Genomic DNA, 24,637 nt, shown 5'->3' with positions numbered 1-24,637 from the left:
CAAAGAGTTTCTCCCAAGGTCAACTTGCTCTTAAATCATAGAGCCATGATTTAAATCAAACTCAAGCAGTCTGACTCCAAAGCCCATGCTCATGACCTCTCTACTATGTAAATAAAATACATATTTTTTAGGGGGAAATAAGGTAATCTATTCTCAGCCCCTCATTTGGCAGATGGACAGTTGAGACCAGATACTTTGGTATAGAGATTCTTTGGCTCACATGGATTGAGGGGACTAGCCCCATTTAGTCCAAATTGTTACAAGCTGAACAAAACCCAAACTGATTTGTGAGGCTTCATCTGAGACTAACCTCCACAGGTAGGCACACCTGAGGAGGGGCTGAACTCTAGAACTCTCTCCCCTCATAATCCTTGTCCTCTGGCATAGAGTTTCCTTCCCTTGAGGAAGAGGCACCTTTGAAAATAATTCTTCTGCTCAGAAGGGAGTTATGTTATTTCCATTTACACAAAAATGCCATTTGTGCTAGGAAGGTCCTGCTAAAACACTTGCCCAATGAAACCCAGCTGAAGACCAGCCCATTTTTTTCAGATGAAAAAAATAGAAGAGAACATATAACTAACTGATAATAAATACTTGAATGAATGGCTTTTAAATGAAGAAAGACACCCTCACTGTGCTCAGGCACACAGGGACTCAAGCACATAGGACATGCAAATTTGTAACCGGAGACCAAGTCCAGGGCACCAAATCATTCATGAGAAATGGTTGATCTAATTTTGTACAGGCTTTAAAAGTATAATACATACTCTGCTTTCCTGAGACCATCACTTTTTATGTAAGACTTTCATGAAATTCTAGCTCAAAGAAAGTTTCGTGCTATTTTATTTCCAAGCAACTAACCCATCTCTTTTACATCAAAAGAAACTACCGGCCCTTGCCAAGCCAGCTGTGCATTACAAATTTTAATGCCTCATCAGAAACCCGGGCAAGCCAATGCCTTCCCTAGCCTCGCATCCTCCAGACTTGGCACACACCTCTGCTGATGGCAGCGTCTGAACCAGGTGCTTATGGAGGCCAGTCTTCTCTCTGCCTCCAATAACCTGGCCTCACAACTGTGCTGAGTCATTTCCTTACCATTCCGGCTGTTACCAAAGGCTAATACTGCTGCACCATGCAGATCGCAGATCAAGCCTGGCTACTGAAAAAGAAACTACATAAATTATTTTTAAAGCGATCATCAAAAGAATTGCTTTTCTGTAGGAAATTTCTTTTTTAACTGCTCAAACATTTGCCTAGCTTTCTGCTCAAGTGACCGCTTCTTTGTTAATTAACACATACTTTTGATTCACAAACGGAAACAGTTTGTCTTATTTAGGGTACACCTGCCGCATTTTTGGGGTTGGATGTAGCTGTAAAGGAGTCACCATCTGTTTTTTTAGAACCTGAGTTATCTGTTTTCATGATGCTTAGGTTAATAGACTGTGGGTTGTCTCTTCCCACTTTGGTGCTCACTAAATCTCCTCCTATTTGCAAAAATCCAGGTTGAACTAGTGATTGGTTTCAGGCTCTATTCAATTATATTTCTAGTACATGCCAACAATCAGTTAATGAAGTCGTTCACTATTCAATCAATCATTCATGTCTTCAGTTGACAAATAACTATTAAGTGCCGTTCTGTACTAGGCATTGGGATGGGCCCTGGGAAGAAAGACACGAGCAGGACAGTCTTGAAGGCAGAGGAGGGGAGAAACCAAGATGGCGGCATAGGTAAGCACCAAAACTGCTGCCTTTCATAACAATTTCAAAACTACAACTATAAGACAGAATGGATATCATCCAGAACCACAGGAAAGCTAGTTTCCTACAACTAGAAGGAAAGAGAAAAGCTCATGGAGAATCAGAGGAGCTGCAAAGGGCTGAGGTATGGAGACACGCATGCAGAGAGGAAGGGCTGCTGAGTGCCTGGCTGGCTTTCCCTAATGGGAGGGAGTTGGAAGCTCCTGACTGCATTGAACCCCAGTTCCGAATGCACTGAACCCCAATTCAGGGTGAGCCTCTGAGGACCCAGGCTCTTATGAAGGGAATCTGGACTGTCAGGCAGAAACTCAGGGGAGCTTTGAAAGGCAGAGGTTTAGAGAAGCGTACAAAGTGCACAGAGAGGACTGACTGCTGAGTGTGTCACTAGCTTTCTCTAGCTGGAAGCTCCCGACTGAGCTGAACTCCAGGTCTGGGCCAGAATCTGGCAATCTAGGTTAATTGGGGGAGAAATTGGACTGTCTGGCAGCGGGCGAAATTCAAACGCAGTTTTCTCTCAGAGGTGCTTGCAGCAATTACCAATGGACTCTGAGACCCAGGGGCCTCATAGGGCAGGGCTGATGGGAAGCCAAGACTGTCTGCTCAGCCCTGAGAGTCCACCCCATCCAAGCTGAGCACAGAAGCTTTTGCAATTTTGCAAGTCTGGTCCTATAGGGCTGTCTCCAGCACTGGTCTCCCGGGGTAGACACAGCTGATACTCACAAGCAACTGGCCTGGAAGTCAATTCCTCCCATTGATACCAACAACAATCAAGCCTTAACTACAACAAGGTGGTACACACAGTCCACAAAGGGGTACACCAAGAGTGTCTACCTCAGGTGACTGGGGAGGCTGACCCATTGGGCCATATAGGACACCTACCACACAGAGCCACCCTACCAACTCAGGGAAGCAGCAAAAATGCCGAAACAAAGAAACATATCACAAATGAAAGAAATGGAGGAAAACAAATGACTAGATAAAGAGTTCAAAATCATGGTTATAAGGTTTTTCAAGAATTTCCTAAAAAAGGCAAATAAATTTAACGAGACCTTCAAAGATATGAAAAAGGACCAACTAGAAATTAAACATATACTGACTGAAATAAAAAAATATATATTATACAGAGACCCAACAGCAGACTAGAGGAATGCAAAAATCAAGTCAAAGATTTGGAATACAAAGAAGCAAAAAACACTCCTCCAGAAAAGCAAAAAGAAAAAAGAATCCAAAAATTTGAAGATAGTGTAAGAAGCCTCTAGTACAACTTCAAGTGAACCAACATCAGAATTATAGGGGTGCCAGAAGAATAGAGAGAGCAAGATACTGAAAACCTATTTGAAGAAAAAATGACTAAAAACTTCCCCACCTGGTGAAAGAAATAGACTTATAAGTCCAGGAAATGCACAGAACCCCAAACAAAAGGAATCCAAAGAGGACCACACCAAGACACATCATAATTAAAATGCCAAAAGCAAAAGACAAAGATAGAATATTAAAAGCAGAAAAAAGAAAAACAGTTAATTACCTTTAAGGGAGCACTCATACGATTGTCAGCTGATTTCTCAACAGAAACTATGCAGGCCAGATGGGAATGGCAAGAAATATTCAAAGTGATGAATAGCAAGAAACTACAACCAAGATTACTCTACCCAGCAAAGTTATCATTCATAATTGAAGGGTAGATAAAGAGCTTCACAGATAAGAAAAAGCTAAAGGAGTTCATCACCACCAAACCAGTATTATATTAAATGCTGAGAGGTATTATTTAAGAAGAGGAAGAAGAAGAGAAAGGTAAAGATAAAAATTATGAACAACAAATACATATCTATCAACAAGTGATTCTAAAAATCAAGAGAATTAAAATCTGAGGAACAGAAAAAAAACTGATGAATATAATAGAATCAGGAGCATAGAAAGGTAGTGGACTGATAATTCTCAGGGGAAAAGAGGTTTGGGGAGTTTGGGAAGAGACTGGACAAAAAATCATACACCCATGGATGAGGACAGTGGGGAGGGAGGTAAGGGCAGAGGGTGGGGTGGGGACTGAGTGGAGGGGAGCTATGGGGGGAAAAAGAGAAACAATTATAATAACCTGAACAATAAAGATTTATTAAATTTTTTTTTAAAAGCATAGAGGAATTCCACCATCATGTTAAATGGCTGATGTTATTACTGTTCCATAACAATTCCACCTGTTCAGTTTCTCGGATAGATGAGTTCAAAGGTAACTTACATTGCATGCCTTCTGTATCTCACTGGTGTCCTGCACTAATGAGTGTTTTACCAGCCCCTCCCCAAACTCAAAGTCCAGATGATGTCCACTGAAGCTTCAGTCATATGCAGCTAAGTGCGTGCTCATGGGCGTAATTACCAGTGAGATCTCAAAGACAAAACCATTTCATGAGCCAAGTCTACATTTTTGACTCTTGTAATCATCACAAAGTCATGGTCACCAACAGCAAATGTACTTCAGAAATGATAGACAGCAAACACAGTACAACTGAAAACCAAACCTCAGATGCACATCTCTCTGATCACATTCAGTGTCGTTTTCGCACATAAAGGCCAGCACACTTTCATTTCTCAGGCACACATGTAAAAAGGGTTGCCTCGTGTCTCCATTGTCAGTGACCTGACAGCCTCTGGAGAAACAGCAAGTACACACAGGCTGATCCATGGTTTTTCGGTGATGCAAAGCTTCCTGTTTATTGTTGGCAATCGCAAGCCATGTTGCCTTTCAGATGGGTGCGTTTTCATGGTATGCTGAATAACACCTTCAAGAACCCTTAACTTCGAGATAAAGCAAAAAATTCCTTGAAAGCAATTTAGTCACCTTGCCTCCTAATTTTCAGAATGCTATTTAATCCACCAGTGACTAAGCTGTAGGAAAAAACTTTTTCTTGTTGTTGTGTAAAGGAAAATGTGGGTGGAGGGAATGAGTTCTGCTTTGTGTCCCCCTCACGAAGCAGCTGCAAGAGAGGGGAAAGGGAAATCTCTGCTCTCCCCAGGTAGGGATGTGAGGTTGCTCCGAATTCCACTTTTGGGGAAGTCCACTATCAAGGTGATGTAAATTCTCAAGTAGCAGGTTGACTCAGCATGTTCCTAAGCCACAGACGTCTTAGATGACGTATGCTAGGTGCACGTCATTTGCCCATTTGTTCTCCCTGACAGGGAAAGCGTGTATTTTCCCCACCCCCTGCACACACAGAGCGGAAGTGTGTCGATTTCCCTGTTGGTCTAGCTCTGATTCATGCATCTGACAGTCAAGCTGTTCTGCAAGGGGTCATTGCTGCTCACTCTGCTCATCTTCTTCACACAAGGCTCACCAGGTGCTTAAAGTAATGGGTACGGATAGTCCTCCTTTGCCTAAACACTTTCCTACTTAATATATACATGTTATTGAATTCAGAGAGGAAGAGAGAGAGAAACATTAATAATGAGAGAGAGTCATTGATCGGCTGCATCCCGCATGCTCCATACTAGGGGTATAGTCCAAAACTAGGGCATGTGCCCTGATTGGGAATCAAACTGTGACCTCCTGGTTCATACCACTCAACCACTGAGCTACACTGGCTGGGCTACTTCTTGAGGAGTCAGGAAAGTTGTTTTATATTCAAATATCTGTTTAGAAATCATCTGGAATTGTCAAAACTCTATCCATAATATTCCTCAGTGTGTATGCTTCTACTGAGCAAATAAGTTTGACCTCGGAGGTAGGAGCCGCCATCATGACACGTTTAAAGTCTGATCCCAGGAGAGCTTTTTTTTAACCCTGAAAAGTCAGGGAACTAACATTTATGGGCCCCTGCTATGAGCCAGGCCGGTTTTTAGGGACTCCCCTAAGTTATATCCTTCCTAGGCAGAAACACTGTTGTCTTTTTCATGAACAGACTGATGAATTTTCTGAATGATGGTCAGAGAGGGCAGAGTTGGTAGAAAATGGACAAGAATGTCTGTGTTAGGCTTCTTTTCCCCAACAAGTTACACATGGTTTCACAACCTCACAGTTCCCACATCAAGCCACTTGTCCCCAGTGCGGGCAGGATGCACCCAGGTCACCTCCTCAATAGCAGCCGTGGTGTCCTAGTGGTGGTCAGCACATCGCCACGCATGAGTGCCACCTGGGACTAGTTTCTTAAACTCTCTGTGCCTCAGTGTCCTCATCGCTAAAGTGGGTGACAGCAATAGCTACCTGATAAATGTGAGGAGTCGGTGGCTCACTGTACTTGTTTGAATCTAAGTTGCCATTGAGTATATGAGGCAGCCTGGTTTCAGAGATGTCAACATATAAAAATGCTGCCCAAGGACAGATTAAATACAGTAATAACTAAAAGACAAAGAACTCAGGTAATACCTGGCATGTAGAATGTGCCCACAAAATGTGACCTGTCAATCTCGGTCAGCAGCCTGTGCCACCGTGCAGGAGTGGGCTTGCCAGCCCCGTGGGCCCGGCGTGGCGTCCCTATCGGAGGCAGGACCTGCGCAAGACAGGCAGCCCCTGTAAGCAGGGGCCCCATAAGGCACTTTAAAACTTTGTTTTCTACCAGGCTAACCTTTCTTCCAACCCAAATCTTCTGCAGAACCCATCGTGAGAAACAGTAAGAGGATTTTCTCTGATTGAAAAAGCAGGGGAGGAGGGGGTGGGGGGTGGGGGAGGCACAAAGCTCTACCAGCTCCCACTCCTTCACCTACAGGGAAGCCCTTCCAAAGAGCCTTTTAAGGGGCAACGATGTCACTCTGTTGTCACATTTAAGATAATGAGTCTCCCAAAAACTCTTAACAGGTGTCTGTCAGTCAATTACTCTAACCTTGTCAAAATGGCACCGTATTGAAATGTCACCTTACTGTAGCATTTCACCAATGACACCCTCCTTGAGCTCTCCCTCAGGATGCCTCCACGGAATGACAAGTTAAGTTTAATGAAGTATTATTGCATGCCAGTTACAAGTGTATGGGACACATATGCTGTCTAAATAACCTCTACCTGGATTACCCATAAAAAACTTAGCAGATGGGGGAAATGAATGAAAATAGAAATGCTCTCCTCAGTATCCCACACAAAATTGTCCAGCATGTTTCCTGGTGGAGCCTGCTCGCTATGTGAGAGAAGCTGGGTTTGGAGGAGCTGACTGTGTGGAGGCTCCTGGGGGGGTGGGGGGGGGCGGGGGGCGATGACTCACAGAGCTTTGAAGCCTGAACAATCACCACAGGTAGGAGAGCTCCTTCTAAGGGAAAACAGCTCCTTAGAGATTCAGAAAGTAAATGTAGGCTGTTTCTAAATTGTCTTCTCACCAGATATCAAGCAGATCCTGCCTTTTTACAGTTTTCCCTAGGCTGCGGTGCACCTGGGCTGTGGACTCTGCTGGGGTCACTGCTCTCGATGATTACTGTGACCTTCAGCCACCTTGCTCCTTACATTTCCAAGGTCTCCACTCTAAGTGTTGCCCTGAACACCAACCCCATTGAAAATGGTTCTCTGAGCCCAGCAGCAACAATCAGGTCAGGGGTTGTGAGGGCTGAGTGAAATCAAGTCCAGGGCCAGAGTCCCTATCCCTGTGACAACACTAGTGCTCCCAGCTGACACACACTAATGGCAGAACTTCCCAAGACACTGTGCCGTCCATCTCTTAATGTCGGAAGGATTTTAGTTGACTTCTGTATAAGCAGACCTTCCTGATTTCCCCTGTGTTCATGCTAGAGTCCTGGGAGCTGATGGGAGCAGGAGAGGAGTGGTTTGATGCTCTCATCACCACGAGAAGGCTTGGAAAATATGGCAATATATAACCTATAATAATTGATTAAATAAATGTAAACGACTTAATCATACTTTGGCCATTAAATTGTCAAGACAACTGATTTCCCGATTGATTTTGCCTATGCTATTCAAGAAACATAATGTTTTTCTAAAAGGAGGCCGTGGACTGCTAGAAAGATGAACAAGAGGGTCCTAGAGCAAATTAAGCCTGAAACATCACTGGAGGCGAAATGACAAAACTGAAACTGTCCTACTCCGGGCACCTCATGAGAGGGCAGGGTTCTCTGGAAAAGACAATAATAGTGCTGGGGAAAATAGAAGGCAGCAGGAAAAGAGGAAGACCAAGTATGAGAAGGATTAACTTAATAAAAGAAGCCATGGGCATGAGTCTACAGGAGCTGAGCAGGGCTGCTGAGAGCAGGACACTGTGGACATCATGCAATCACAGGGCCATCAGGAGTCAGTGCCGACTCAACAACACTTAACTCACATTCAGGATCCAAATGATAGCAGGAGTTTATTCACTTCTTTCATAGATATAAAATGCCAGAAAATTGTTGTCAGCTCTCACACTGGACCAGGTTGTCACTGGGTGACAATAATAAAAGGTAATTAGTTATTCCAACCCAGATTGGAAGCTGATTACTTAATTAACCAAGATACGACATACATTTAGATTCTGGATACCACCAGAAATCATTTTGCAAAAGGACTCCTTACCTTACCCCAGATCTCCGTGCAGAAACATCACCATTGTGTTCTCGCCACTTTGTGGGGTTTCACGAACGACACAGGCTGTCTGTTAGGACAGTGGCCCTGGCTCCAGAGAGGGCTGGTCTGGTTCTGCAGGCAGTTTCCCCAGTCACATCGATGTGTCATTTGACTTTTTTGTGCTTTGGTTTCCTTGTCTGTATGAACAGAGAATCATAGTTCTATTTTTCATATTGTTGCTTTATTTATTTACTTACTTATTTTAAATATATTTTATTGATTTTTTTTATTTTTTATTTTTTTTTTACAGAGAGGAAGGGAGAGAGATAAAGAGTTAGAAACATCAATGAGAGAGAAACATTGATCAGCTGCTTCCTGCACACTCCCTACTGGGGATATGCCCGCAACCAAGGTACATGCCCTTGACCAGAACAAACCTGGGACCCTTCAGTCCACAGGCCGACACTCTATCCGCTGAGCCAAACCGGTTCGGGCCACAGTGTTGCTTTAAATGAGATGAGTCTATACAGCACTTAGCTCTAGAGTGTCTGGCCTAATAATTATTAATATTATTACCTCTTTGATTGGTCCAGGTCTTTTCTCAGAAGCAGAGACCCCATCCTCTTTGTCAGCAGCAGGAGTGTCTCTCAGGGGCGACTGGTTTCAGGGCAGCCTTGGAGCCCAGCGAGCAAATCTCATTCTGTGTTCTCCTGCTTCTCTTTGCTAATTGGCCGCTCTCGCTTCTATGGAGCTGCCACTAGCATTGTACATGGAGAATTCATATTAAAAGAATTCAAGTAAAATAAAACAGCACTAAAACATTAGTGCATGCAATTGAAGATGCCATTTCAGGATTCTGCAATCCCCTGTTGCTGGGTATGATGTATAATTTTTTATATGTATATAGTAATTCTACGTCATATCCAAGTTCATTCTACAACAATGGTGTTTGGGAGCCCACAAATCCATCGCTGCAAGGACCATTGTCTATAAACTGATTAAATCACACTCATCCATACATGTGTAATCATCTTTCAAAAAGTATGTAACTAATCTTGTGATGAATTAAATGCAAATTCATTTCAAAGCTTTCCTGAATTCATAGTTACCCTTGGCATTAGAATTCCTCAACTAAGCCTTAGTTGGTTTGGCTCAGTGGATAAAGTGTTGGCCTGTGAACTGAAGGGACCTATGTTCGATTCTGGTCAAGGGCACATGCCTGGGTTGTGGGCTTAATCCCTAGTAGGGGACGTGCAGGAGGCAGCCAATCAATGATTCTCTCTCATCATTGATGTTTCTATCTCTCTCTCCCTCTCCTTTCCTCTCTGAAATCAATAAAAATATATTTAAAAAAAATTCTTCAAGTAAGAGGAATACTAAATTGATTTCTATTGAAACTTTTCTTTTTATATTAAGCAGGAGTTCATGCTATAAAACAAGATTCTCAGACACAATAACATAAAACATAGAATCTCTGAATGATAAGACACGACAGAGAAAATAATTTCAATGTGTTAATGTATCATTAATAGAATACGAGCCCTTACAAGTAAATTGGAAACAAAACCAATATAGATGGTCAAAGCTAACTCTGCTGCCAGGAGTACAGACTGGTAGGAATGCTGGAAGACAGTTTGGCAGCTTTGATCAAATGTTCAAAAGGATAGATATGATCTTCCACTTGGGAAATGAAGTAGGGGCTGTGTATCTGAAAGGAATATGTTTCCCGTGTGCTTAAAGTATAGATGTTTGGGATGCTCATTGCAGCAGTGTTTGTAGGAGATAAGTAGTGAAAGAGACTAAATGTCGGTCGTAGGGACAGACTTACACGGGGATATTAATCCAGCTATTTAAATGCAACAGCCCCGTGTCTGACTACTGTGTGAACTGCTGTCCCTGACATATTGTTGAGTGAAAAAGAAGAGTTGTAGAATATGTACAGTAAGATTAATTTTTATGTAAAAAAACCCCACATTTTTCTATGTCTATTATCTCTAATATGGCTTTTTTGTATACATCTTTATCTCCTTATATAATTCTATTTCCTTCCATCTCTGTCTACATATATTCCTCCTTATGGTCCTATGTACATAGGAAAAGAGTTTAGAATAACACAAAGTAAACTCTCAAGAGAGTCCCCAGGGAGTGAAATTAGGGAGGAAAGGGATTACTTTTTATTTTTACTTTATGCAATATGTGCTTTGATTCCTTGTTTTATGGCACGTGTATAACTTTTATAAATATAAAAATGAAAAGTATTAATTTTCCAAATGATCCTCATTCCTGGGAACTGAAGGAAGTGTCCAGAACAAGGGGGGCATCCGGCCGGCAGACTCCCTGCGGTCGCTGCTCTGGGCGAGGAACTCAGCAGACACCGCAGGAAGCGGACACAGCAAAGGCTAGCGCTGCACCTATTTTCATGGCCAAGGGCTGGGGGCTGCAGGGCCAAGATTGAAGATGTTTGTAGCCACCCATTGCCCAGGTGTGGGCCTGTCAGAGGGAACAGGATTTCTTTGGTGGTTAATCCTGGACAGGAGGCTGGGGGAGGTGGGTGGAGCCTGTCCCCTCTAGGGGAAAGGGGTTGGGGGAACCTGGTGGAACCCTATGAATCTTCCCGTTCTTTTCCTCCATCCCCTGTGCCTGTTGGTCATGGAATAAAGAACATTTAATCTCTAGCCTCATGGTGAGTGTCACAGTGAGACAAGCCACCTGTCCAAATACCTTTGGTATCCAGGAGGGGTACATATTATAATAACATAATATCACTCTACACTGGAGGCCTCTCTTCCTAGAGTTTGCATGCAGAGCACCTATTTCTACCCAAGAGGTCCAAAGTGGGTGAGAATAGAAATGAAGTATATGACACGCAGGGGTCCCCGGAAGAGCCGTGAAGTCAGGGAAAGGAGTTTGGCACAGTTAGTATCCAGCACAGTTTCAGTGCTGGCCAGACTCTCCCCATGAAACACTGCAAAGCAGCAACATTGACATTTGGACGTCAGCTCCTCTCCCTGCTCTTCAGGCTGCCCTCCAGTCCCCTGGCCCATTCCTGCTGGCCTATAGCACAGTCCATTAGAGAAAATGACCGAAATATGTCCATGAAGCAGGTGACTAAAATGTCCTGCTTTCATGGTGATGACCTGCGTTCTAATCCAGGAAAGAATGTGACAGCAGACCCACCACCTGGCTCCAAGATGCCCAAGTAACACGGGAGCCGGCATGAGCAGTGTGCTTCCCTCAGGCAGCTGCCCCGGGGGCTCTTGTAACGGCCTGGGCTGCTGGCTTCGCACAGAGGTGCACATGCTGAGGAAGCACGGGACACAGGGGTTGGAAATATCTGAGCTCAGGTGTAAAAATAGGAAAGAAATAGTTTGGTTTTTATTCCCTCTCCCTTCCTCCATCAAACCCTTTTCTGTCCATCCTTAAGAATAAATCCTTAAAAAAAAAAAAAAAAAAAAAAAAAAAAGAATAATTCTTTATCCTAGCCTTGTTCTTTACCTGGATGTAACGGGTCACTGTGACCACTTCCAGACAAAAATCAGTGGCTTCTGCTCTTGTGAGACATACTTTTCTAACAATCACTGCACTGCACAAAAGTACACAATAATGACCACAGAGCTTATGGGGGAAATGGGACTGAGGCCCCTCACTCAAACACACATAAAAAGAATGCTAGGGGAGGAGGGGAGGGGAGGGGAGAAGAGACGATAAGAACCTACTAAAAAAAACAGAAAGACAGCTATTTTATACAGCAAATGATTAAACAACACATAAGAACCACAATAAATATGGCCCTTTATCTAGAACAAGACCGAAATTGGCTCAGAAACCTGAGTGTTGGAAGGGTTGCAGCTTGTGAGCTACTGGGAAATGGCACGTGAGGGTCCCCGGGGGAAGCGCGTGCTACCAGATGGGGACCGCTGTGGCTCATCACACACGTGGTGACAGGGGAGCCCAAGGCCGGTGGGTGTTTGAGGCGTGTGGGTGTTTGGTGCACCCTCATGCTGGGTCAGCCGGATGCGGGTTCTGCATTTACCTCGAGTTTCTTGCAAGAGAAACTATGCAGAAGCAAACCCAAAATTCTTATTGTACCCAAACGTTTCCCCGGTCATGATCATGTTGAAATAAATTCTCATCTTCAATACAAGCATTATGGCAGAACTGACTGAATCTAGATAATAAAATTATTGTGATTTAAAAAGTAAAAAGTGAATAAGACCCCAATGAGTTCTTGCTGTGAATGTAACAATAAGGTTAATATTACTAAGAACATACGACTCAGATAAACCTGAGCCCCCTTCTTTCCACTCGAAGGTCCATCTCAACACAGTGATAAATGCAAGCCAAACGCAAGTTGGGCTCCATCATTTTGAAGCACACCGCCAGTCCCGAGTGAAGCCTGCCGAGCTCTAGGGAGACGTCCTCCTTATCCCTCCTTATCTCGCCACCCTTTTCCAAGAGTTAAAAGTTCATACCTAGAGGTACTATGTTCTATTGCCTATAACAAATTACCACAAAACCGGTGATTTAAAACCACACAAATTTACTCTTTGGTAGTTCTGGAGGCCAGAAGTCCAAGTGGGTATTTCTGGGGCTCACAGCGAGGTGTTGGCAAGACTGACTCCCGGTGCAGGGACTCTTCTCGGGGAAAGCTCCACTTCCCGGCTTCCCAGTGGCAGCTGCCGTGTTCCCCTGCCTTCCGGCCGTGTCACTCTGATCTTCCTGCATCCCTCTTCTGATCGCACGGGGCCACCTGGACAACCCAGGGTACTCCCCATCGCAGGGTCTGCAATTTAATCCCAGCTGTGACCATGAAGGTAACAAGAGTCAGAGGGCCAGGACGCCTCTAAGTGCCACTATGCCGGTGATGACATTCCAGGTCCTCAACAACTGACAGGCCACTTAAGAGAGCGTGTCTGATTCTTGGAAAGGTCTGGACTGTGCAGGATCCTGGCAATCCCAACATGCTGGGAAGTGAGAGTGTCAGGCTGAGTGTCTCAGGCAGTGCTGCGGCATTGCAGGGTGGGGAGGAGTATCTATCTCTCCAGGCAGTGAAAACCTTTTCCAGGCAGTAAAGCCATACCCGTGTGCTCCGCCTGAACACCAGCCTGTCCTGGCCTGCCAATCTAGGCTTCTGTCATCCTCTAGCCCTCATCCCTGACCAGCACACACATCTCTTGGGACCTGGTCACAGGCTGTACTTTAGTCCTTGAACTTGGAATGTCCATTTAGGCCTCACCACCACCCTATGATTAGATTCTACACTTATCTTCTTTTTGCAAGAACATACTCGGGGTCATATGTGCTATTAACTGTCAGGGTTGGGGCTTGAACTCTAGCACTTTGACTTAGAAGGTGAGCTCCTAACCACTGTGGTTAGGTCTTCAAGAAGACACACATCTCTTTGCCAGATAAGGGAAGCATGTGCAGAGACGATGAAGGCAGTGTGGAGGTGCCAGTGGTGATCCCTGTGCATTTCAGAGGTTTACACAAAACCCTCTCCCACAGAACGCAATGGTTACAGGGAGGCCTTCTTGTTCATACAGAATGAAGTCTTATCTACTCTGTATGACCAAACCCAAACACTCCTGAATAGACAGCCTGTGATAAAAGTAAACCAAGTCCAAACTCCAATTTATCTCGGCGGCATAATATTCTAGAATAAAGTATGGCTGTGAGCATGAAATGAGACAGAGGAATAAAGTCTGGAGTCAGCAGTTTTGTTTTTAAGACCTAACTGACTGGCACTACTTTTGGTGATAATATTCTACTTAACCTCCTCCAGTGCAAAGAGTAGCAGGGACAGGAGCAGCAGTGAGGAGCCTGACCCAACCACTCCTGGACTTTGAGTCTTTTATTCCCCGCTAGCTGGTCATATTAGAAGTGTACTGCTCATGCCAGAGGAAATAATATCTAACAGAAAAAAGTAGCACCACATAAAGAAAAAAAAGAATCATTTGGGGGTATTTTTAAATTTTGCTTTTTGTAAAAACAAATCTTGGTTGGGACACAGTACTAGCACTCTCATTCATTGAACTGAAGAATTATACAGAATAGATGAACATGAGAGACTGTTTTAAAAAATAAAATTAGAGTGAAATCTTGATTGAATTTCTGTACAGTTCCTTAAAATCATTTATCCCATGTATAAATCAGATTAAATGCCAGAAGCCGAGATAAATACTATTTGAAGATGCTTTGGAGAAAAGTTGTAAGCAAATTCTACTTTAAACCCTTTAACCTGATTTAAAAAAAAAAACCAACCTGAAGTACTCTTGCTAATTTGGAAAATACCCCCGATATTTAAAATTTCCTAAAGGTAGCTCTCCTCCTACCTTTATGATGGAATACTGTGTGATTTCAGTCAAGACGCATAGTTATTACCCTAAGAAAAAGTCCTGCTTTCCACGGGCAGCCACCTTAGTCATTACCAAAGTGCCCTTATGACTGTAGAGAGACCAGGTAAGAGGCCAGGGGAGGCAGAGAGAGAGATCAAAGTGTTTTTGTTTACTCCTTTCACGTTTGGTAGCACCTATTGTTTACCATGCACGCTTTTCAACTCATGCTGAAAGTTGGAATTCACCCATCTCTCTTTTCCTGTCTGAGGTGCAGATGGAGCACATTCGTGGAGTCCGTCCATCCCTGCCCCCACGTGTTCACACATGCACACGCACACCTAGCCAGTGGAAAAGAAAAAGGGTTACTCACATTCATCCACTTTACAAAGATTTCCAGGTTGCGATGGGAGGGCGTTAGCTCTCCCTGAAGGATGAATAAATACGCAGCTCCACTGACAACCTGTTCACAGTCAAACCGAGGTGACAACTGAGACCCAGGTCTTGCCCTCCTGGCACTTCTGAGACCCAGTCCTGGCAACATGCAGTGGGTAGTCTTCTGCCTGACGGTCATCTTCTCAGGCGTGGTGGCCCGTAGATCCAGCCACCAAGGGCAAGATCTCCTCTTGATCAGACTGCGTCACCTTATTGATACTGTGGATCAGCTGAAAAATTATGTGGATGACTTGGTAAGGCTGCACTTGTCACAACAAAATTTAAGTCATATTCTTCAGTTACTATAAAGGAAGGTTTTTGATTTATCAAAATAACTCAGAACTCATTTTCTTTTGCTCTAGGACCCTGAACTTCTGCCAGCTCCAGAAGATGTAAAGGTAAGACCAGTTGAATTTGTTTGATAGAAGTTTTTAAATTCAATTAAGAAAGGCACTAGCATGATTTTTTAGGAATATAGTTAATTTCAATGAATCTGAAGGTTTAATAATTGATAAAATAGTGTTTTCTATTTTGGTCAACTATTCATTAACTTACCAAAAAGCCAAACAATAAAATGCTGTATATCTTATAAAATATATATTTTATCTCCAAATATCTCTAAGAGTACATCTAAGTAGTACTGGTGAGATGGAATAACAAAACTAGAAAAGAAATCTATGCTATGATCAGTTTCTGAACAAGGATTCACGAATTGCATTGTAAGAGCCCTTGTGCATGAAAGTTCTTGAGCCTTTTTGTAAAGCTGTCTAAGAAATACAGATACACACCATAAGAAGCAGAATTTACCTCTTAATAACACAAAAGAAAGAAAGAAAAAAAGAAAGAGGAAAGAAAGAACGAAAGAAAGAGGAAAAGAAAGAAAAAGAGGAAGGAAGGGAGGGAGGAAGGAAGAAGGAAGGGAGAACAAAAGAAAAAGAAAGAAGAACAGATTACAGAACAGCTTGGAGTGTGGAAAGGCAGGCCGTGCAGTAGAATAGACTTCCCATATACCTGGCCTCCAAGGGTCTCTCCTTTGGCCTTCAGTGAAGTCTTTTGAAAGGACCATTTTCAGCAACTCATCCCATTCTCTTAAGCCATTTAAATCCATTGAGTCCAGGGAAGAAGAGGCCTATTGTTCAAGTGCACCACTTCCTCACTAGTCCTCACTCGTCTTCAGGTTTGATACTCTGAGGATATAAATGCAATTGGGGAACTGTTTTCATTGCCATGGACTTTTAAATGCATAAATTAGAATAACTGTAAAAGTGTTACCAGTAATTAGGACACTACAGAGGGGGAGACTTAAGAAGATACATTGCAAAGAAAACAATTATGGTAAATGACTGTGTAAAAGTTTAGAAAGTGAATGAGTCACAACTATTGCTTTTCTCTAAAATTTACTCTCTAGCTCTGAACGTAACCACTCTCATTCACTAGCCCCTTTTCTAATAAGCAGCATCCAAAATGAAAGTAGCACGTTCAGTTTATTGGAAAGACTTTTCCAATAAGTAAGAACATGTCTTAATCAATGCCCTAATTATCAAAACATAGAACATTTTTCAGCATCCCACGCCCTTTGTTGAACAGGTGTGGTTAGAATTCTTTCTGGAATTTTTCGAGCTATAGTCTATAATTTGCCAAATAAGAAATAAGAAAGATATCCTATTTTATGGCTTGAGTTGACCTAGTGGGTACTTTCTTCATAAACTTTGTTAAAGAGAAGTGCTTTTTCTCTTACATCATAAAGTGAGGGTTTGGTCTTGGTGACCCTGTATGCATCTAGTGATCTGATCAAGCAGCCCTGGCTATGATTCCAGTGAGTGGTAGTATAACAGGTCGGTAAGCTCTACTGACAGCAGACTCAGGAAGGAAGAAGAGAGTGCACTGTAGTGCTACCTCAAGTTTTCAGAGCTAGCATCAAAGCAGGCTCTATGAGACTTACAAAGATCAAAAAGTTTAATGAAAAGAAATCCATCTATATTTTGCAGATAAATATTGCTATGTACTCATTACCTAAGATCTCTAATTGGTCTGGCCAGGCATCTTCCTTTTTCTTTCTAATCCTACTGGTGGTTCTGAACTGGTGGTCACTGCTCCCCTACCCGCCAGAACATCTGTCAATGTCTGGAGAAATGTTTGGCTTCCACAGTTGTGTGTGTGTGTGAGGGGGTTCGATTGGTATCAAGCAGATAGAGGCCGGGACGCTGCTAAGTACTCCAGAGCGCACAGCGCTGACAACAAAGACTTACGCAGCCTGGGTGCCAGTAGTGCCGCTGAGAAACCCTGACTTAAACCTTATTTGTGTGTGGGACAAAGGTTATTTTGTACAATTAGTAAGATATCCCAGTATGAATGGTCATGGCTTTCTTTAAAAAAAAAAAAAAGAAGTAAGGAAGTTAAAAATAAGCTGTCAGAGGGCAAATATTTTCAAATATTCAACTGTAAAAGGATAAAGCCCTGCTCACCTCCTGGGGAAAGCAGCATTCGCTGGACTGCTCTGGGCTGAGGACAGGAGTGGTTCGTGACTCTGGCGTCTGACCCACTGCTCCCTCTGTTCTGCAAAACACACGTAGGACAACTGAGTCCATGTGTTTTCATGTATTAAAGAATGAGGGGAGCACAGCATGGGACACCCAAGCACCTGCTCCCAGGTGGTGGTGCCACACGTGAACTTGGGGTCATCCAGGAAACCCCTGAAGTGAGCAGCAGGGCTCCTGCACTACCTGGACAAGATTCCTCTGTCCACGCCCCTTCTTAGCAGTGAGCACACCCTTCTTAGCAGTGAGCACACCCTTTTTGCAGCTCTTACACCTCTTTTCCTCCAAGGCTGCCTTAGCCGAGCTTCTGGAATCAAATCCTGCAGTTCCTGGTCCTGGCCATGATCGCTAGGGGACAGCTCTGCTACGTGCAGCAAGCACAGGTTAGACACAGGAAGGGCAGAAAGGGGAGCCCAGCCCCATCGGCAAGAGTCCAGGCTGTCAAAGCTGCCATCGCTGGTCCCACCACTCCTGGCAATGATGGCTCAGGGGGGCTTGTTTGGTGGGGCCCTGCTACTTCTCCGGAATCTGATCTTTCAACACACATGTAAATGTTAACTCAGCAAAACGGGCCTCTGTGAGAAATGCTGGTTTCTCAGATCAGCACAGATGAAGCAGTTAGCGTTTTCAGTTTCAGCTGGAAAATTTACCTCTTTAAATATGAATATTATTTTTTCCAGTAAGTTAAGCCGGTTGTGGTCAAAAAGAAGAGAAAAGAAAAAACTTCAACAAACAAGAGAATGTGTGTGGTTTTCAAGGAAAAAAAGTGCTATAATTAACATTTATAAATAGTTTCTATTAAATAAGCATTTTGGCAAACATGGGAAGGACACTACCTTGCCCTCTTGAGAGGCAAGCGGCTCTGATAGAAGGAAACCAGATAAGCTGGTTCTCAGACTGTGGCTCCGTATGCAAAGTGAGCCGGTGGGGTTGTGACTCCAAGTGCATGATATTAATCAACAAATCCATAGCGGGTGCGCCAAGGGATTGGAAAATGCAAAGCAGGCCAGGTGCTATTCTTAGCTGACTGTCCATTGAGACTCGGGTAGTGACCCAGAGGTGGGGGTTTCTGGTTGTACGGCAGTGCTTCCACACCCATGGGTGAAGGGAAGACGGGGCAGCTTGGGGGAGGAGGGTGGTGTTCTATGTACACACTGGCTGAAAGAGAAAAGAAAGTTGGATACAAGTTCTTAGATCAGCACTAAAATGCTTTTGACAGGTCAGTATAAACTTCGCTCTTCCAATAGGCTTCATTGTCAGTGTGATTTCTACGACTCTGACTTATTCGTTGGCAATTAGTTGTTGGGCTAAATCAAGAGACACATTTCAATCTTCATTCTGTCCACCACTTCTTTGTTCTCTGAGAGTTTGACTTATCCTCTTACTTAACTGCCTGAGAAACCCTCTTCCCTCCCATTGGCTGGGCAATTCAGGCACAAACCTTCCCTACCGGACGTGGGAGTGTGAACAGCAATTTAGGAACACCAAGCGTGATCTATGGTGAGGGTACTAAATCTGCCACCAGAAGTAGGTGCCCACGTCCTTTCCCCAAAGGAGGGGCCTTAACCCATTTACTTCATTCACTGATTCCATGAGTATTTCCTGGGCACTCACTAGCAACAAGGCTCTAAGCCAGGTGTTGGGCAACATCGGATGTTGCTATTAGACATTCTATATAAACCATAGAGCCAAACAGAATACAGATGAAAAGACTCTTAATCGGATCACAGCATAACTCACAGCACACTGCCACAGGTCAGTGGGACTTTTAGAGCCTCATAACTTAGAAAATTCCCTTTCAAAACTGCAGCTCCCGCCCACCACTCAGACCTCAGGTGTTGGGAAAACTGGGGAATGTGGGCTCCTCTGGCTCCTCAGCCCCAGGTGAAGTGGGGCATGAAATCATTCCTCATTTGCCTCTGAAATGGATGGGACACTGTCTTACAAGTAAAAAGGGGGCCTGGGAAGGACATGCTTACTCTCTGAATAACTTTCGTTAACATATCCACAAATTGTTTCCCTTTCAGAGACACTGTGAGCGATCAGCTTTTTCATGTTTTCAGAAGGTCCAACTGAAGTCAGCAAACCCAGGAGACAACAAGATCAACCTATTAACTAAACAGCTGATGAGGAAACTACCTCCCACAAATGCAGAAAGAAAACAGAAACAGAGACTAGTAAGACTGACCTTTGTTTTCCATTTTATCTGTCCTAATGACTTACCACACACACACACACACACACACATTCCCTCACTCCTTAGCCAGAGCCCCAGTGTCTTTCTGCAACTTGCACTTTATACACAGTGTTGTTTTGAGACATGAAGTCACCCCTCATAAATCCAGAGGCTTGAAAGTGCCCAGAAACCCAAATGGAACTCATTGACAGCCCCTGAGCCCTGGAGCACATAATACAGCTTCCCACGGTGAGGGAGTCACTGGGCAGAGAATTTGGTTGTGACTTAGGAGCAAAAAAATATTTTCCTCTCATCAGATGCCACATGTAACTTGCATTCTAATTGACAGGAGCTACATCCTAGCTTTCCTATAAGGAAAACGACAGCCTGACAGAGATCAGGATAAATCTCAAAGTTGGCCTTCCTCTCTTAAAGAATATGACTGCCTTGTGCAGTCACAGAGTCCATACTCATTTCAACAGTGGGCCCCATTATGCGGCTGGAGAGTTCCAGTAGTCCCCAGTTTGAGGGGCCCTGAGACCCTTGTGTACGGCCCTTCTTTTGCCAACTCATGAGCAATGCTGATCCTCTCATGAGTGATGTAAGCATTAACCAAATTCAGTAGGTAAACACCAAAGATAAATTACTCCCCCATTTTTTTTTTTACAAGTTCTCTCTCCTTCAAGGAATTTCATATGTGATTCAAAAGAAATCTTAGTTACATTGTCGAAATGATTTTTACTTACTGCCGTTGCTTGGCTAGATCACAATGTGAAAAGTATTCCTCTCAAAGTATCCTCAGAAAGAAAGGAGCTGAGCATGTCCTTGAAATCCAGTATCAAAGACGCATGAAATGGGAGTGCTGGCACTGAGCTTAGAAGTATCCAGTTAAGCACCTTCATTTAATAGATGGGAAAGGGACAACAAAGAGGCTAAGTGGTGTTTCTCCTACAAACAGCAAGAGCCAGAATGAGAACCAGAACTTGTATTTCCTCCTGTCAGTCCAGTGCTCTCACTACAGTATCAGGCTGGCATTACAGAAGCTAAATACCAGGCACTGGCATGGTGTGTGGGCTATCAATGTACTTTACCCAAATAAGGTAAACCAAGAAATATTTTCAAAAAAGAAATATAATTGAATAATACCCATATGAAAAATTCTTCACTCTCACTATAATCAGGTAAGTAGAAATCCTATTTTTCCCCCCAATAAAAACGTTTAACCCAATAATGGTAAAAATGCTCTATGTACATTAAACGCTTATTTTTTTTCTCTTTTTTTTGTAAAAATATATTTTATTGATTCTTACAGAGAGGAAGAGAGAGAGACAGAGACTCAGAAATATCGATGAAAAAGAACCACCAATCAACCACCTCCTGCACACCTCCTACTGGGGATGTACCCTCAACCAAGGTACATGCCCTTGACCGGAATCCAACCTGGGACCTTTCAGTCCACAGGCTGACGCTCTATCCACTGAGTCAAACCAGTTAGGGCAAAAGCCTTAAAATTTTTCATCCCTTTAATTTAGTAATTCTACTTCTAGAAATTTATCAAATAAAATATATAAAGATATATATGAAAACTATTCAGGTTCTTTGAAGCATTGTATAAAATAGAAAATGTTAGAAGCAATATATGTGTTTCAAAATAGTAATAGTTCAATCCTATTTAGAATACAAAGCTACCATTGTGTACCATATTTGAACATTAAAGAATATTTTTAATATATTTTTATTGATTTCAGTGAGGAAGGCAGAGAGAGATAGAAACATCAATGATGAGAGAGAATCACATATTGGCTGCCTCCTACACACTCCCAGGCATGTGTCCTTGACCGGAATCAAACCCGGGACCCTTCAGTCTGTAGGTCGAAGCTCTATGCAGTGAGCCAAACCAGATAGGGCAACAATGAATAATATTTAACACAGAATAAATGCTCATGTTGTCTTAAGTATATAAAAAGAAAATTACCAATCAGTGTATAGAAATGCAAAGGACAAAAATTACCAGAAGGGTCTGTATCAAAACATGGCTGTGGTTACTCTGAGGGTGGGATTACAGTAAGTGATTTTCCCCACTATTATTTTCTGAACAATTTTATGCATTTCCCAATATTTCATTGAACATGATTTATGTCTCTAATTGAAAAAAAAAACACACAAAATTTTAAATGAATGTTTTATTCAATTTGGAAAAAAGTCTCAAACAAGAATATTACTTTTTCATTGATTTCTAGATGTGCCCCTCATGTGATTCTTACGAGAAAAAACCGCCCAAAGAATTCCTAGAAAGACTAAAATCACTCATCCAAAAGGTACCACTTAAATTATGTTAGATTTCCTACCTCAATTGTACCCGGATGGCGTCCTGTGCGGGGTTACTCATGGTGCACTGTCTCCACAGATGATCCATCAGCACCTCTCCTAGAGCGCGTGGAGTGGAAGGTTCCTGGGGCCTCACTGCAGCTGACACTATGTGCCGTACTCTAACACAGCAGGGACACTCGCTTCTGGGTATTTCTGACAGAGGAATACAATGTATTATGAAGAGGGGAAACTCTGTTTCCCCATGTTGCTATGCAATACTTCAGTTTAATCCAGCTGGTCTGTGTTTGCCCAACTTGAAAAAACTGTTTGTTGATTTCCTATGTTATGGATTTTGATGACTTCTAAAATTTTTACTTACCTGCCCAACTATCACATTTCTTGGTTGGGGAGACGTTAAAATTCTTAACCGAAAATATAGTTTGGGAATATATTTATCTTGTATTAACTTTGATTTTGATTACCACAAGAATGAGGTCTCTGATAATCATAAATTAAAAGTGATACACTATAATTCAAGCTAAAAATATAAGAAGTATAGGGTCAAAATGGAAAGCTGAAGTCTCTAGTAATTTAATGAAATGAAAAATGAGTGTCTAAAAATGTATAGCTCAAAAGTTTAGTTTTTATCTCAGAATGTCTAACATATAAATATATAATTTATTTATGTACCAAAAAGATATCTTTACCAGATGCCTACATAAAAGTCTTACTTCCTCATTGGGATTTATCAAATATTTAAATACGGTAGATGTGAATATATTTATGAAATTGACTCAATCTTTTTTTCTCTAAGTGGGTGTAATTGTACCTTTCCAGCTTGAGTCCCTTTATGAGCTAACACTGAGCTTATGAAAATGGCAATTAAAATCTTCAGAGGGACATCCTTCAGATGGTCTTCAGATAGAAGTTTTTAAAATCCTGTGGCTAGCTCTCCCCTGAAATCATTATAATGATTGTAGTGAGCTAACAACTTTAAATGCCCATCTCTTTCTCGCTCCCTCCCTCCTTCCCTCCCTCCCTCTTTCTCTCCCTTCCTCCATCCTTTCTTCCTTCCTTCTTTTTTATTTTTCTTCTTCTAAAAATGGCAGACAATTTGTGTCTGCATGCTTTCCATCAGGCAAGATGGATTGCCACTTGTATAAAATCAATGTCAGCCTACAAATCAAGAGCCTGGGAATCCTGTCCACACAGAATGCAGACCTGGTCATAAACATAGCAGTCCTCCAACCATGTAGCAAAAACAGGTGACCTGCTCCAAGTGCCATTTCTGCTCCAGCAGTTCATTTAGGTCAGAGGTTAGAAACTCTAGAAAAATAAATCTTCACTGGGACGTTATAAGCTATTTGGGAACCTTGTTGTTAAAATGGCTGTGAGTACACAGGGAGATGTTGTATGGGAAATGCTTTATGCTCTAAGAAAAAACATTATCTACTTAAAAGTGCCTTAGAAACGCGTACTTTTATAGTTCTAAAAGTTATGTTAGGAACCATTTATATCATCAGGTCACCATGAAATGTTTGACCATCGGAAACGAGTACTCTGTTTTAAAACTTGAAGATGTTATTGCAAAGGAATCCTGTGCATATGTGCAGAAGGACAAGGCTGTACATCTAATGCCTGCCTTGGTGTGAAGCAGTGCCAGGCCGGGTGCTAGGTGGGGTGAAACTGGAAAGCGGGCTCAAAGTTGACCTGGGAAGAGGGAATCTTTTTTCTTGTTTCTGGCTTTCTAGTTTTTTGTTTTTTGTTGTTGTTTTTTTACTTCTTTGACACTGTGATTTTATATTTAAAATAATGTATTTATTTTAGTGTGTTTACTGTTAATAAGTCTCTGTTCTAGTCCCTTTGACCAGAGATTTTTATCTTTAAAGTAAAAATAATTTAGTGGGCTGAACCCGAGTTCAGAGACTCGGGCAGGATCCTCACAACATCCCGAGTGACAGCAATGCATCAGAATAAAGAGGACAAAGAAGTGAGCCCTGCCTGCTCGTGTTCCAGACTTAGCCAGCCCTCTACAGCCACTGCGGCCGACCCAGAGCATTACCGTTCACCTACAATGGTGACACAGGAGGCCTGAACTCCTGCAGGCTATGTCACTTGCTTAAATGTTTTGGATTTCTATTTCCTATCTGTAGAATAAGGCTGTTGGACTTAATGTCTAAGGTCTATTCTGCCTCTATTTTTAGAGCTTTAAAATCTGAATACTCTTAGAGGAATACAGTATTTGACCATATTTTTGAGTCAAACATTCTACTGAATCCGATGTTCAGTTGATCAACATTATTTCAATAGGATTTGTAGCAACAGTCACTGGGGAAACAAGAAAAGTGTTTTTAAAAAATTAAAAGAGGAAGAAAGGAAAGCATTGCTGGAGGTCCTGGGAGTTCAGGGAAATGAGTCATGATTTCCACTCCGTTAGCTGAAAGTGTCTTTTTTTTGGACCCTTGCGGAGAACTGTAGCATTATTATCTATATATTGCTCTGTTGTATTGATATTTGCATCTGAGAATTTAGTTTTAATATGAACTATGTACTATATAATTTAATGATTATTTATTATATATTTGGTTTTAAATGTTTATGTTCATAGCTTCTTATTTAAGAC

The 24,637-nt window shown here is 42.5% G+C and overlaps 1 protein-coding gene across 1 annotated transcript; it reads left to right on the top strand.

The window, feature by feature from the left end:
• The first annotated feature begins 15,023 nt into the window (after positions 1-15,023).
• IL21 (interleukin 21) lies at positions 15,024-24,340 on the top strand. Its single transcript, XM_084883246.1, has 6 exons — positions 15,024-15,245; positions 15,354-15,389; positions 19,556-19,705; positions 21,017-21,118; positions 21,945-22,022; positions 22,112-24,340. Exons 1-6 carry the CDS (start codon positions 15,099-15,101, stop codon positions 22,133-22,135), a joined length of 537 nt encoding a protein of 178 aa, XP_084739372.1. The 5' UTR covers positions 15,024-15,098; the 3' UTR covers positions 22,136-24,340.
• The last annotated feature ends 297 nt before the right edge of the window (positions 24,341-24,637 follow it).

The sequence above is a fragment of the Pipistrellus hanaki genome (genome assembly GCF_964339955.1).
Source record: "Pipistrellus hanaki genome assembly, chromosome: 5".
Lineage (NCBI taxonomy): Eukaryota > Metazoa > Chordata > Mammalia > Chiroptera > Vespertilionidae > Pipistrellus > Pipistrellus hanaki.
Note: the sequence above shows the minus strand (reverse complement) of the source record. Positions and strands in the feature narration are given on the sequence as shown.

Coding starts and splice junctions, on each gene's coding strand:
- IL21 (XM_084883246.1), top strand. CDS start 15,099: ATGCAGTGGGTAGTCTTCTGCCTGACGGTCATCTTCTCAGGCGTGGTG. Junction 19,706..21,016: donor GAAAACAGAAACAGAGACTA/GTAAGACTGACC, acceptor TGATTCTTACAG/AGAGGAAGAGAGAGAGACAG. Junction 22,023..22,111: donor TAAAATCACTCATCCAAAAG/GTACCACTTAAA, acceptor CTGTCTCCACAG/ATGATCCATCAGCACCTCTC.